Source organism: Podarcis gaigeae (assembly GCF_964106915.1).
Source record: "Podarcis gaigeae genome assembly, chromosome: 2".
Classification (NCBI taxonomy): domain Eukaryota; kingdom Metazoa; phylum Chordata; class Lepidosauria; order Squamata; family Lacertidae; genus Podarcis; species Podarcis gaigeae.
In genome coordinates this window covers 108,833,795-108,848,941 of record NC_139679.1, presented here as the reverse complement: position 1 = coordinate 108,848,941, position 15,147 = coordinate 108,833,795, and the positions used below count along the sequence as shown (strand labels likewise).

The 15,147-nt window shown below is 40.8% G+C and overlaps 1 protein-coding gene across 1 annotated transcript; it reads right to left on the bottom strand.

Moving 5' to 3' along the window:
- Window positions 1-5,409: 5,409 nt before the first annotated feature.
- LOC310835728 (olfactory receptor 2T2-like) lies at window positions 5,410-6,354 on the bottom strand (the record flags this gene model as incomplete). Its single annotated transcript, XM_083720669.1, has 1 exon — window positions 5,410-6,354. One exon carries the CDS (start codon window positions 6,352-6,354, stop codon window positions 5,410-5,412), a length of 945 nt encoding a protein of 314 aa, XP_083576795.1.
- Between the last annotated feature and the right edge of the window lie 8,793 nt (window positions 6,355-15,147).

Below are 15,147 nucleotides of genomic sequence, written 5' to 3'. Positions count from 1 at the left end.
CGTCCGACTTCCGAAACATTTGAAAACTGAAAACTGAAAGCGGAAGCCTTAATACAATAGGGAAACTCAAAATGGAAGCTGCGTGGCATGTTCGGCTCTGAAAAGTGTTCGAAAACCGAAGCAGTTACTTCTGGGTTTTCAGCATTTGAAAGCTGAAATGTTCAATTTCTGAGATGCTCAAAAACTGAGGTTCCACTGTATTAACGAAAATAGAATGCTAATGTGCATCTATTAGGGGAAACTGCTTGGCAGAATGTGGAGGCAAAGCAAAATTGCTTGTAAACATGTGCAGAGAATCACACTAAAATTACTGTTGAAGTTTCACGAGGACTTTAAACAAAATGATTGCAAAATAGAGAGAAGCCGAAAGCCGGAAATTTCCCCATCTGTAGCCTCGATGATCTGTTGCATAACTGGCTGAGATACTGGTGCATAGGCACACTGCATTTCCCCCTTTTAAAAATACTTTGACTATGGTTTAAACAATGTGACATGTGAACCAGGACTCATGTTCTGGTTGTGGTCCACCCTTTGCTTGAGTCCCAGCGCAGTTCACACCTATTGTATAACATGTAATAAACCAGTTTTCTTGGAATTCTGAGCCTTTGGCTCTCGGGGCCAGTTGCTCTCTATAAAACGAGAGAGCTCTGTAGACAAATAAAACTAGATGAACCCATAATCTGAGGAAAAAATGAGTGAACAAACTGGATTTGGTGTAATTTACATTACTTTCAATTATATATGGGTAAAGAAGTGTGTTTTTCAGAAGAAAGCTAAAGATCAGGGAAGGGAGATTTGGTTTAAAAAACCCCAGAATTAACATAAATAAATGGATATTTGCAGGGCCTTTGAAGCGGCTGAAGGAAGAATCACTCTGCTGAGAGACATGGTTTTTGCAAATGAAGAAGGAGACTTGTAAAATCTCTGAGTTTAAAAAAGGAGACAAATTTGGTTTTAAAGGCTTTCTTATTTTATTTTATTGTTCTACTCTTTTCTTTTGTAGCCTGGGAAGCTTTGCAAATAAGTTGTAGTGAAAGAGGGAAAACAGGAAAACAAATATCAAAATATTAGATTAAAGTACACCATGGAGTTTTCTATTTAATGATCAAGAAATATTAGAAAGGGGGGTATATTAAAAGATTATTTTGAAATTAATTTGAATCAGGAGACAAATTTGAAAGTGGTATGGGATGCGAGCAAGGCAGCGATGCGGGCATTTTTTACTCAGCAAAGTGCATACCAAAAAAAGAAAAGAGTTGAAAAAGCAATAAATTTTATAAGAAAGCAATAAATTTTATAAGAAAGAAAGAAAGAGGAAAGAAAAAGAATTGATCAATTCCCCTCAAAAAGAGATAGTTAAACAGGATATTAAAATACCGTATTTTTTGCTCTATAAGACTCACTTTTTCCCTCCTAAAAGTAAGGGGAAATGTGTGTGCATCTTATGGAGCGGATGCAGGCTGCGCTGCTATCCCAGAAGCCAGGACAGCAAGAGGGATTGCTGCTTTCACTGCGCAGTGATCCCTCTTGCTGTTCTGGCTTCTGAGATTCAGAATATTTTTTTTCTTGTTTTCCTCCTCCAAAAACTAGGTGCGTCTTGTGGTCTGGTGCATCTTATAGAGTGAAAAATACGGTATTGCAAAAACAGTTTTCAATGATAATAAGTCAAGAAATAGAGTGGAAAATTAAATATTTAAAACAGAAACAATTTGCACAGGCTAATAAACCAAGGAAATTATTAGCATGGCAAATAAAAAAAAGGCAAGAGAAAGCTTGTATAAACAAAATTAATATAGGAGGTAGAGTTGTGGAAAGTCCTAAAGAAATAAGAGCTCAATTTGTGAATTTTTATAAAGAATTATATTGAGGGATATGGGATAATTTGGATGAAATGCAAAAATATCTAGAGGACAGTGGAATATCTAAAATACCAACAGATAAAATGCCAATTTTGAATGCACAGGTGACAACGATGGAATTACAACAAGCAATTTCACAGGCAAAACTTTTGAAAGCACCAGGACCTGATGGTCTTTCAGCAATATATTATAAGAACTTGCAGGATTATCTAATAGAACCATTATTATTATTATTTTTTAAAAAATATTTTTATTGCTTTTAAGAAATACAGAAAAAAGAATAAAGAATAGTTATAAGAAAATAGAATAGAAGAATAACAAATTTCCATGTTCTTTTTCCATCCAATCTAAAGGACTTCCCCACATCCTCCTGACCCTACGTTCCCTGTCTTATAAAGCATCAGCAATTTGTTAACTTATTTCAAAACTTATTGTATCTTCCATTTTATCATGTTCCCTAATTTCAATTTTACTGTAACCCAATTCTTATATGCTTTGTATTAAACACAATAAAGTTGTTTCATTATTTTACCTCTAAATTCTTGTGTCTTAATTTTCATTTCATTAACTTACATTTGCTGAAGCTAGAATTTCCTGAAAGGTGCATTTTTTTAACATTCATACAGCTTATAGTGTTTTTTCAAATAGTCCTTAAACTTTTCCCAGTCCTCCTCAATTGTTTCTTCTCCCACGTCTCGGATTCTGCCAGTCATTTCAGCCAATTCCATATAGTCCATCAACTGCGATTGCCATTCCTCCAGCGTGGGTAAATCTTGTGTCTTCCAATATTTTGCAATCAGGATCCTTGCTGCTGTGGTAGCATACATGAAAAAGGTTCTGTCCTTCTTAAGCACTCTCTGGTCCACCATGCCCAGAAGGAAGGCCTCTGGTTTCTTAGGTAAGGTAAATCTCAGTACCTTTTTTAGTTCATTATGGATCATTTCCCAGAAGGCCTTCACTTTCGGGCAAGTCCACCAGAGATGAAAAAATGTCCCTTCCGCCTCTCCACATTTCCAACATTTATTGTCAGACAGATGGTATATCTTAGCTAGCTTGAGTGGAAATAAAAAAAATTAAAAAAGTATCTAATAGAACCATTAAAGGACATTATGAATATGATTTTAAATACGGGTGAGTTGCCAGAATCCTGGAAGAATGCTTATATGAGTTTGATTTCTTAACAAGACAGTGATCCTGAGCAGCTAAAAAATTATCGACCTATATCTTTGTTAAACAATGATTATAAACTTTTTGCAAACATGTTAGCAAATAGGTTGAAACTGGTATTAAAAGAGGTAATCCACCATGGCCAGGCTGGATTTTTGCCAAGAAGACAAATGAAAGGTAATATTAGAAATGTATTTGCTATATTAGAACACTTACAAGTGAGAAATGAAAAACAAGCAGCTTTAATGTTTTTAGACACCAAGAAAGCATTTGATAATGTCTCCTGGGATTTTTTGTTTAAAGTTTTAGAATATATGAGTTGTGGAGACATTTTTATAAAAGGAGTCAAGGCAATATATACTAAGTTGATAGTAAATAATCTCCTGACTGAGAATTGTATAATAACTAAAGGAACAAGACAAGGCTGCCCTTAGTTGTTTATAATAGTTTTAGAAGTACTGGCACAAAGAATAAGATGTAATCAAGATATTAAAGGCATAAGAGTGGGACAGAGACAATATAAATTAAAAGCATTTGCAGACAACATGGTGATGTCCATAGAAGAACCAATAGAGTCAATCCCCAAAGTATTACAAGAGATAAAAAATAAGGTAGCAGGTCTTAAGATTAATAAAGATAAAACCAAACTCTTGGTTAAAAATATGAAGGAGGAGAGTAAGAATAAATTACAAGATGTAACTGGTTTGAAGATTGAAAGAAAGGTTAAATATTTAGGTGTATGGGTAACAGCAAATAATATATATTTATATAAAGATAATTATTTAAAAACCCGGGAAGATATTAAAAGAAATTTGCAAATTTGGAACAGAATGAATCTTTCATTATTAGGCAGAGTGTCAACCATAAAGATGAATGTGTTGCCAGTGATATTATTTCTGTTTCAATCAATTCCGGTGATTGGCAAGACAGATTGTTTCAAGGAAAGGTAAAAAGTTATTTCTAAATATATCTGGCACGGGAAAATACCAAGAATAAAATATAAAATATTTATAGATGGAAAAGAAAGAGGAGGTTTTCCTATTCCAGATATGAAATTATATTATGAGGCATCCTATTTATGTTGGTTGAAGGAATGGATGACATTAGCGAATTCACATATATTAGACTTAGAATGTCATGATCATATTTTTGGTTGGCACACTTATTTATGGTATGCAAAGCTGAAAGTTCAGAAAGGATTCACAAACCATATAATTAGGAAAAACTTATATGGAGTATGGGATAAATATAATAATTTATTAGAGGTAAGAACACCATTATGGCTCTCACTGCTGGAAGCTATAGCGGCAAAGTAAAAGAATATGATAGAAGCTTGAACAACATAGAAATTTATTAAAACAAGAGGGAGGAGAATATCAATTGAAAAAAATTAAGGAATTATCAGGAAAATTATGACATATTTAAGAAAGATGGGATACGAGGGTTTGGGGAACAAATCTCACAACTGGAGAGAGACCTGTTGGAATGTAATGTAAAAGTGTTGTCTAAAATGTATAAAATATTATTGGAATAGGAGACAAAGGATGAGCAAGTGAAATCCTCAATGATACACTGGGCATATCGGTCATAACATAGATATGAAAGCATGGGAACTATTTGAATGGTCCACCCCCACTACTTAATGGATCCAAATGGCTTCCGGAGAGTTGTAGTGGCACACATAATACCATGTTGATGGCCTCTCAGCTGATTCCCTGGTGGCCTACTGGAATGCAGAGTTAACCAGGGCCATCGACTATCTGGCTCCAAAGGGCTGGCTCCGATTGCATGGAGCTCGCAAGAAGACACAGTCAGCCTAAGAGAAAAAAATATCCACTGCAGGGTCCTAAAAGTGTCACATACACACAAACACACACGCTCCTCCTCTTCCACGGCCCTTCTGTTAAATCTCCCTCAGTCATTTTACCACATATGTGATCTCCACCAGAACCTCCCTCTCTCCCACCTACATCCCCTTCTCTCTTCCTAATCCATGCTCATCCATAGCACGTCCCCATTTTACACCAACCACTTCCAAGCACTTCTCTGAGATATCCCTGTTCCCTGCATCAAAGTTGCATGGCTTTGAATCTTACACAATACTCCTGTTATCTTTGACGTCTGTTACAATTGCAAGGACATTGACCTTCTCCAATACAAAGTGGTCAAAAGGCCAGACTATGCTTGTTAGATACATAGCATGGAGTTATATAGTATTGCTCTTAATTAAAGGGGGTGGTGGGTGGGAGTCCTTATCAGGAGGGCAGCATAGGGTGTCTGAAGGATTGCCTCTGTCAACATGCAACTTTGGTCTCTCCTCAGCCACCCCCTGCCCCATACAGATTACACCCAGAGATTGCCTCTGGGGTGGCCGTGGCCAGCCTCAGAATTTACTCAACGGTATATTCAGAGTACATTTTTCAATCTGTTTCCTCAGTGCAGCCAGCACATCTCGGTTCCTCAGGCTGTATATCAAGGGATTCAGCATCGGGGTCATAATGTCACAAAACACAGAGATAACTTTATCCTGTTGTGCCGTTCTGTAGGACCTGGGTCTCATATACTTAAAACTGGCTGCTCCAAAGAAGATGCTAACGACGCAGAGGTGGGACAGGCAGGTGCCAAAAGCCTTGCGCATCTCTTCCAGCGACTGCATTTGTAGGACGGTCATGAGAATGGCCATATAAGAGGCCAGGATGATGGAAAGGGGACCGAGAAAAAATATTATGACGGAAAGGTATTTCCCAAGTTCATAAATGGATGTATCAGAACAGGACAATTTCAGCAGAGCTCGGACTGCGCAGAGGAACTGATCGATCCTATTTGACTCACAGAAGGTCTGTTGGAACACAACAATGGCGTATATCAAGGCATGAAGAGAAGCACTGACCCAGACGCCGGCCGACATGGCCAGGCAGATCCTTTTGCTCATGAGAATGGGATACTGCAGAGGCTTGCAGATTGCCACATACCTGTCATATGACATGACACTCAGTAGGAGGCATTCTGCTCCTGCCATGGTCAGCGTGAAAAATATCTGAGTCACACACCCAGCCAACTCAATTGTGTTGTCCTTCCCTAAGTAATCCACGGTCATTTTGGGGACAACAGTAGAAATTAGACAGATGTCCATGACGGACAACTGGCTGAGGAAGAAGTACATGGGGGTCTGAAGATCAGGACCAGTTTGGATCACAAATAGGAAGAGGCAGTTTCCAGACAAGGCAATGAGGTAGGCAAGTGGGATGGCAGCAAAGAAAACAGTGTGCATCACGGTGTGGTTGAGAAGACCGAGAAGAATGAACTCAGTCCAGGACGTCCCATTCATCCTTCGTGTCAGAGGGGCACCTAAAAAGATGGAGGCATGAGAACTGGAGCAGAGCAAAGGTGTGATGAGAAGAGATGAAAGAAGCAGAATTTCAAAAAATCAGCAAAATGTCTGGGTTTTTGTAAAAAGCTCAACAACTTTTTGTGTCTGGGTTTTTCCTTCTTTGCATATGTCAACCCTAGAATTTGAATGCAAAAGTTTAGTGTCTTTCAGAAATCCATAGGGGTGCAGCTGTGTCATCCCAGACCTGGGACTTTATTGTCCCACAGTCTTTGGGTGCTTCAGTTGTGAGGCACACAGTTCTATTTGTGAAGCACACAGTTATTAGGAATCTAAAAATTGATTTATAAATATTCCTCTTCTCTCCTCCTCTCACAATCCCCTGCTTTCTATCTCTTTCTACATTCCTGATAGGCAAGCTGGAGCAAGAGGAACAAACAACAGTCTGCCAAGTCTTATTAAAATAACAGAACCTTTGAACATTTTAAACCCAAGTAAACCAGAGCACCATCATGCTGAGGAATAAAATGCTCTTTGCTTTTGCTGCCCTGACACTAAGCACATTCCCTTGGGAATAGAGTGTTGGGGAGACATTAATTTTGCATTAAAAGACTAATCTGTCAAATCCACACTTTCCAAAACAAGGTGAGAACTAAAACGGAGCCCTCCTTTGCAAGCCACACCTACCTGAATTTTCCAGCCAACCAGTGTTAACAAACATGTATAGAAAAGTGCACATAAACAAAACAGATAACTGAAAATGGGAAAGGAAAATGAGCAGCTGGCCAGTCCCCCTAGACTATAACATCTTTCAAAAAAGAGAGAGCAGAAAGGACTTGGTGGGGGCCGTCGTCAGATCTGTTCATAGCCTCAGCACACCCAACAATTCTGGGGGCTGATAGTGGTCATTTGCCGGGGAGAACTGGGCTGAGTCATGGCATCTTGAACTTCAACCCCCAACCCCCGCCCTGGCTGCCCCACTGGAAATCCAAATGCCCTTTAAATGCCCTGCCCCCATCTTCTTCTTACCTGCAATCTACACCCCACAAAAGGTTGCTATGCTTTCCTCTGATGTTTCACTGTCCATCTGCATTCCTCCGTGAAATGCTTCTTATAGCCCAAGGAATCCTTACCAGTGGGATATGGTGCTGGAACAACCTATTTTATTTTGCAACTATGGCTATTCCTTTGCATCATTCAGGCAACTTAAAATGGTCTCCCTGGGAGAGAAAAGCCTCCTAAATCCCACAGCTTTAATTAAAGTTGGGCTGGATAAGCTTCAGCAATTGCCTATGGGATGTGGAGGAACCCAGAGACATTGAGCGAAACAGAGGCATAATAACTTTATCGAATGGAGCAGAGAATAGCCACATTCAGTATACCAGTATTTTCCAAACAGTCACACTCGCAACTGAATTCTGCATATCAGGTGCAAAGATACAGAAATGCAACCAACTGGAGCTTAAAAGAGGCTGTGCAGTTACTGATTTGAAAAGGAACCATATATTGCTTTGAACCAATGGAGCAATTAAAGACCACCTCTTATGTCAGAGATGGGGAAACATGTAGCCCTCTGAAACCTGTCAAGCCATGTCAAGGAGCGGTGCTCCTGCTATAGTATGCTCCCTGGAGTCAAGCCATCATGCATTGCCTTAACAATAAATCCAAACCCAGGCTGGTGATCACCTCTCACTCTCAACAAACCACAAGAGGTCAACCAAGAACAACCCTTGGGTACAGCTCCTGGTTTGTTTTGAGAGAAGCAGAAAAAACTAAGAGCCTATGTTTGGATAGTGGATGAAATCAATTAAGTTCACATTTGAAAATGAGCTCTCATAATCCACACTTTCCAAAAGAATATGGGGGCTGAAATTTCCTTTGAAATTTGGACTTCTCCAAATTTTGCAATGCAGTTCTTCAGATATGTATGTGTACAAATATTCTGAGGTACAGTGGCACCTTGGTTTTCGAACGTAATCCATTCCTGAAGACTGTTTGACTTCCAAAACGTTTGAAAATCAAAAACTGAAAGCAGAAGCCTCAATACAATAGGGAAACTCAAAACGGAAGCCACGTGGTACGTTCGGCTTCTGAAAATTGTTTGAAAACCGAAGCAGTTACTTCCGGGTTTTCAGTATTCGAAAGCCGAAACATTCGACTTCTGAGACGCTCAAAAACCGAGGTTCCACTGTATTAACAAAAATAACATGGTAACATGCATTCTGTTAGGGGAAACTGCTTGGCAAAAATGTATAGACGAAGCAGAATGGCCTGCAAACATGTGCAGAGAGTCACACTAAAATTACTGTTGAATTTTCACGAGGACTTTAAACAAAACGATTGCAAAAAAGAGAGAAGCCGAAAGCAGGAAATTTCCCCATCTGTAGCCTCAATGATCTGTTGCATAACTGGCTGAGATACTGGCGCATACGCACACTGCATACTTTAGCTATGGTTTAAACAATGTGACATGTGAACCAGGACTCATGTTCTGGTTGTGGTCCACCCTTCGCTTGAGTCCCAGCGCAGTTCACACCTATTGTATAACATGCATCATGTCACTTCCGAGGAACGCCTGTGGGAACGGAAATGCATTTGACCAAATGTCAGTCAGAAGTTTGGAGGGAACTGTAATGGTTATATGGGGTTGCTCGTGCGTAAGTTGCCGCCACTCCTGGCTAGGTAGCCTGGTTAAACCTTTCCAGGCTGGACAGCCCCTTCACTTCATGGTTGTTCAGTTGCTAGCAGAATCCGTCAGTGGGCGTTTCTTGAACTTCTTCCAGCAAAGAAGTTCTTTGACACCAAGTCTACGCCTACTTTCCCTGCACGGAAGTCTTCTGTGCAGGGTGGGTGTGGGTAGCGGAGGACCTGTGCTCTCCCCGCTGGTCTCCGGCGAAGAGTCCTGGAGCCCCCTCTCCGATTCCCCCATCCGCCCCCCTTTATCCCTGGTGTTACGCTGATTTTCTTCCCCAGCCGATGAGTTCCCTCTCTCCCTGCTTGGCCCTTCTCTGGCATCGCTTGGGAGCCCTGCCTCCACTTCTGGCTCCGATGTCAGTTCCCTGACAGGAACAAACCAGTTTTCTTGGAATTCTGAGCCTTTGACTCTTGTTGTCAGTTGCTCTCTATAAAACAAGAGAGCTCTGTAGACAAATTAAATCAGATGAACCCATAATCTGAGGGGGAAACGAGTGAACAAACTGGAGTTGTAATTTACATTGCTTTCATTTATATATGGGTTAAGAGGTGGGCTTTTTGGAAGAAAGCTGAAGAACAGGGAAGAGAGATTTGGTTTTTAAAAAAATCCATTTATTTATTTTTTTGCATGGAGCTCAGAAGAAGACACAGTCAGCTTAAGTGAAAAATCTCCACTGCAGGGTCCTAAAAGTGCCACGTACACACACACACACACACACACACACACACACACACACACCTTCTCTTCCACAGCCCTTCTGTTAAATCTCCCTCAGCAATTTACCACAAATCTGATCTACACCAGAACCTCCCTCTCTCCCACCCATATCCCCTTCTCTCTTCCCAATCCATGCTCATCCACAGCACTGTTAGGATATTCCGTTCCAGCACAGCTTGCTGGGAACTTCCGTTTGTGTATAGCTTTTGCTTATGCTGCTTGCTTGGACACGAAGGAGAGAAGACATGTTTTCCTCTTGTCCTGATGTATGCTGAATAGACTGCTTATAAATAGGCTCATCACAGCCTCTCCCTGCCACTTCTGTTTTGCAGCGTTTTTTACTCTGCTGAGTGTGCATGCCCAGCTTCTGAAGGTTTCTGAAGCTAGGGTTGCAGTTTCATGCTGATCCAAGGACTTGAGATCGCCCAGCACACCAGGCTGGGGCCTGATGGGGGGCTGCCAATTGCCCCCAATTCCTTGGCTGCATCCCAACAAGCACTGCACATGGCCCCATTTTACCCCAACCACTTCCAAGCACTTCTCTGAGATATCCCTGTACCCTGCATCAAAGTTGCATGGCTTTGAATCTTACACAAACATTTTACACAAGATTACCAGCCTCTTTGCCTTCTGTTATCTTTGACGTCTGTTACAATTGCAAGGACATTGAGCTTCTCCAATACAAAGTGGTCAAAAGGCCAGACTATGCTTGTTAGATACATAGCATGGAGTCATATACCATATTTTTCGCTCTATAAGACACACTTTTTCCCTTTCAAAAATTAAGGGGAAATGTGTGAGCGTCTTATGGAGCGAAGTTCCCGCTGCGCTCTGGAGGCTCCAGGCAGCTATCCACAAGCCTTCAGAGCGCAGCGGGAATTCCGAAGGCTTGCGGATAGCTGCCTGAAGCCTGGAAAGTGAGAGGGGTCAGTGCACTGTGGGAGTCATAAAGCCAAGGCAGGTAGACTTCCGGAGGCGGCGCAAAACAGCAATGGCGGTCCTCTTTACTTTGTGAAGAGGGGCTCCGCGAAAAAGGGTCGTCCGCTGCGGCAAAGCGGAGACCTATTAAGAAAAACCGCAGGCAGGGCGAGCCTGCGGCCGTGGGACTCGGCGGGCGCCTTGAGCCCCCCCAGAAACGGAGAAGGAACCCCGTAAGAGGCTCCGGAACGTGAAAGGGGGAGCGGCGCTGTGAGTTCATCGCTCTTTTCGTGGAAGCAAAGCCACGCTGCTGCTGCTGCTGAGCGCTGACCTTTCTTCTTGAAAATATCGGAATTGGAGCAACATACCCGTGAGTAAGGGGCTTAAATTTTTAACTAAATTGGAGAAATTCGGCTGAAAACGGGAGGCGAGTAACAGGAAGTCCGCCTCCCGACCCTGCTAATCAGATCAAAGCAAGGGCTCTGAAGCGAGCTGAAGTGCTTAAAAGGGATTGTAAAAGTGGAAGAAAGAGTGCATTGATAGACTTTGCATTTTGAGGATAAAAAGGGAAAGAATTGTGAAATTTATGGACTTTTGCCCTCTGGAACTTTCCCCCTATTTTTGAGCTAAACGGAGTTAGAAGGGGTAACCCTGTCGTCGGGCTGCCAGCGTATAAAAGAGAACTGTCAAACTGCTGTCAAATTGACGACATTGTAGCAGAGACTTAAACTGTTGCACAGACTGAGATACTAACGTTTAACATTGTTGCTGGCACCTCTCTTGACACCTTGTGGCTTGATTATAAGAAACTGGAAGCTTTGGAAACCTTCCTTTTGTGTTCTGGAACTACAAAAATCTAAACATGGGGAATATAGGAACTTCAATGGCGGAAAATAGTTCTTTCCTTCTTTGAAACTTTGAAATACCCCCCTAGAGGATTGTGGAAATATAGTGGCCTGGGAATTGAACTTTATTGAAACTTTTTGTGGTTTAATTGTTTATACTCTGGACTTGTCTTTCTCATGGGACAAAAGATCATTTGACCTTGAATAGAGGCAGGTGTGGAATGAGCGGCTCAGGGAGAACAAGAGCAGCTAAAGCCAAAGATAAAGAAAAAGAGAAAAAATCTGGGCAACTTTTGCAAACAACTTTAACTCATCAACGCAGATCATCTGTCCCAACTGTGCTGACAGCACAGGAGGTGGAAATTGTACAGCCTGCTGCAGAAGATATGGCAACTGGAGGATCTGAAACAGTCTTGAAACAAATTTTGGAACAACTGGCAGTTTTAAATCAAAAAGTGGATAATCAAACATCAAAAATCGACCAAGCTACATCCTCTATTGGCAAATTAACTGAACAGGTTTCGCAGCACACCCAGGCAATCGAGAAACTGCAGGGAGCTACGGCTGAAAATTACAAATTAGCTGTGGAAGCCAATCAAAAAGCAGAACAGGCGAACATAAAGGTTGATGAGATTAAAGGGGAAGTAAGGCCTCTGAAAAGACAGGTAGGGGAACAACAAGCCTACCTGTCACTGGTTGAATTGAAAAGTAAAGAAAATAATCTCAGGATAAGGGCCATCCCGGAACTGGAGAAAGACAACCTAGAGGGGTTTCTGACACTTTTGTTCTCCAAATTCTGGGGAATTGAGGAAGATAAGGACTTTAAAATTGTGACAGCCTTTAGACTGGGAAGATCTGTAAAGAAAGACAAGTCCAGAGACTGTTTAGTTATTCTGAGATCAAGAGAAGAGAGGGATAAGATATTAGGCCTACATTTCAAGAAATCTTTGGAGATAGAAGGTAAAAAGGCTGAAATTTACAGAGATATACCCAAATATCTCTTGGATCTCAGGACTACCTATATAGACTTGACCAAATTGTTGAGACACAACGGAATTCCTAATAGGTGGGAGTTTCCACAAGGACTATCATTCACTTACAAAGGAAGGAAAATAAAAATTAAATCACCTGAAGACCAGCAGAAGTTCCTATACGACCACGAGGAGGACCAGCAAAAAGGAGCCGCAGCTTCTTGGCCACCACCACCACCGGGACCACCTTCAAAAGCTACACCGTCTGGATCTGGACCAGCACTACCACCTCCGGGATCGGAGGGAAACCTAGATACCCCATTGTAGGACCCGCTAATTGAACCAGGATGTCTCTGCAGCTTCTCAGCTGGAACATAAATGGCGGAAATTCCCCGGAAAAAAGAAGAAAGGTTTTCCACATTTTGAAAAAAGAACAATTGGACGTTATTTGCCTACAAGAAACACATGTGACAAGGCTCCACAGAAAAGTGCTAATTAATAAAAGACTAGGCCAAGAATTTATTTCTTCGGATAAAGTAAAGAAAAGAGGAGTGGTGATATATGCAAAGGAGAGCCTGTCACCGAAATTTTTATTCAAAGATGAACATGGCCGAATTTTGGCGATTGAAATACAGACACAAGGAGAAAAATTTTTGATATTAGGAATATATGCTCCAAATGAGGGAAAATCGGAATTTTTCAGGAAGCTGCATGAGACTATGCTGGATTACTTGGACTACAATAACATCATTATGTTGGGTGATATGAATGGGGTTGTGTCTGTAAACATGGATAAGTCACAAAGTGTCAACATATCGAAAGATGGCAGACTACCTAAAACTTTTTTTGAAATGACTGACAATATGGACTTAATTGACATATGGAGGGTTAAGAACCCTCTAGGGAAAGAAGGAACTTTCTTTTCTGAAGCTCATCTGACATGGACACGAATCGACCAAATATGGACAACTAGAGGACTGGTACCTAAGACTAGAAAAGTGGAAATCTGCCCAAAAACTTGCTCCGACCATAATGCTTTGAAAGTGGAACTGAGACTAAATACAACCGGATCCTTTAGATGGAAAATGAATGACACCATATTAAGAGATCAGGAGATTGTCAAGAAGGCCCAAAAAACCTTAAAGGACTATTTTGAGATAAACTTGAATACCACTGTGGAAAAAAGAATAATCTGGGACGCAAGTAAAGCAGTCATGAGAGGGTTTCTAATACAACAAAACACGATTAAGAAAAGGCTCTGGAATGAAAAGAAGGAGAAGATATTGGAGAAAATAAGAGAAGGAGAGAAAAAATTAAGATCTAGGCCTAAGTCGAAGGATGTGCTAAGAGAAGTGAAATTTTTCCAGGCGCAATATTCGAAATTGATAAATCAAGAGGTGGAATGGAAAATTAAACAAATGAAACAAAGATCCTTTGAATCAGCGAATAAGTGTGGGAAACTGCTAGCATGGCAGTTGAAAAAGAGACAAAAACTTAATACAGTTACAAATCTAGAGATTGAAGGGAGAATGGTTCAGAAACCTGAGGAAATTAGAAAGTGTTTCCAGAGATATTTCAAAGAACTCTACTCACAAGGGCCGCAAAAAGCTTCCGAGGTGGATCAATTTCTTAAAACTAATGGATTACAAAAAATACCCCAGGAAATGAGAACAACCCTGAATTGTAACATCACACAGCAAGAAATTGAAAGTGCCATTCAGAATCTCCAATTGGGCAAGTCTCCAGGCCCTGATGGACTAACCTCCAAATACTACAAGGTTTTAAAGGATTATTTGATACAACCTTTGATGGAGGTTTGTAACCAGATCATGGAGGGGAGGAAGGCACCGGAAACGTGGAAAGAAGCTTTCATCACATTGATACCTAAACTAGAAACTGAAAAGACTCAGCTTAAGAACTACCGCCCCATCTCACTCCTAAATGTGGATTACAAAATTTTTGCGGATATCCTGGCAAGTAGATTTAAAAAAGTATTAAATGAAGTGATCCATAAGGACCAGGCTGGCTTTCTCCCTGGTAGGCATTTGTTTGACAATACAAGAAACATTATTGATATTTTGGAACTTCTACAAACAAATCTTAACACTAGAGCGGTCTTAATCTTTATTGAGGCAGAGAAGGCCTTTGATAATATTTCTTGGATGTTTATGAGGAAAAATTTGGAAGGGATGGGAGTGGGGCGGGGGTTTGAAAATGGTATAGAAGCAATCTATTCAGAACAAAAAGCTAAATTGATAGTAAACAATGTGGTGACAGAGGAGTTTAAAATTGAAAAAGGGACACGGCAGGGGTGCCCCCTATCCCCCCTATTGTTCATCTCAGTTCTGGAGGTGTTGCTAAACATGATTAGAAAGGACCGGCTGGTCCAAGGAATTCAGGTCGGAGTGAAACAATATAAATTGAAAGCATTTGCAGATGACCTGGTATTAACATTACAGGAACCAGTCTCTAGCACTAAAAGAGTGTTAGAATTAATTTCTGACTTTGGTCGGGTGGCGGGGTTCAAGTTAAATAAGCAAAAAACCAAATTTTTGGCAAAAAATTTGACAGTTACAGAAACAGATGAGTTCTTTAAAGAAACAGAACTAAATGTGGTTAAAAAAGTAAAATACCTAGGGGTGCATCT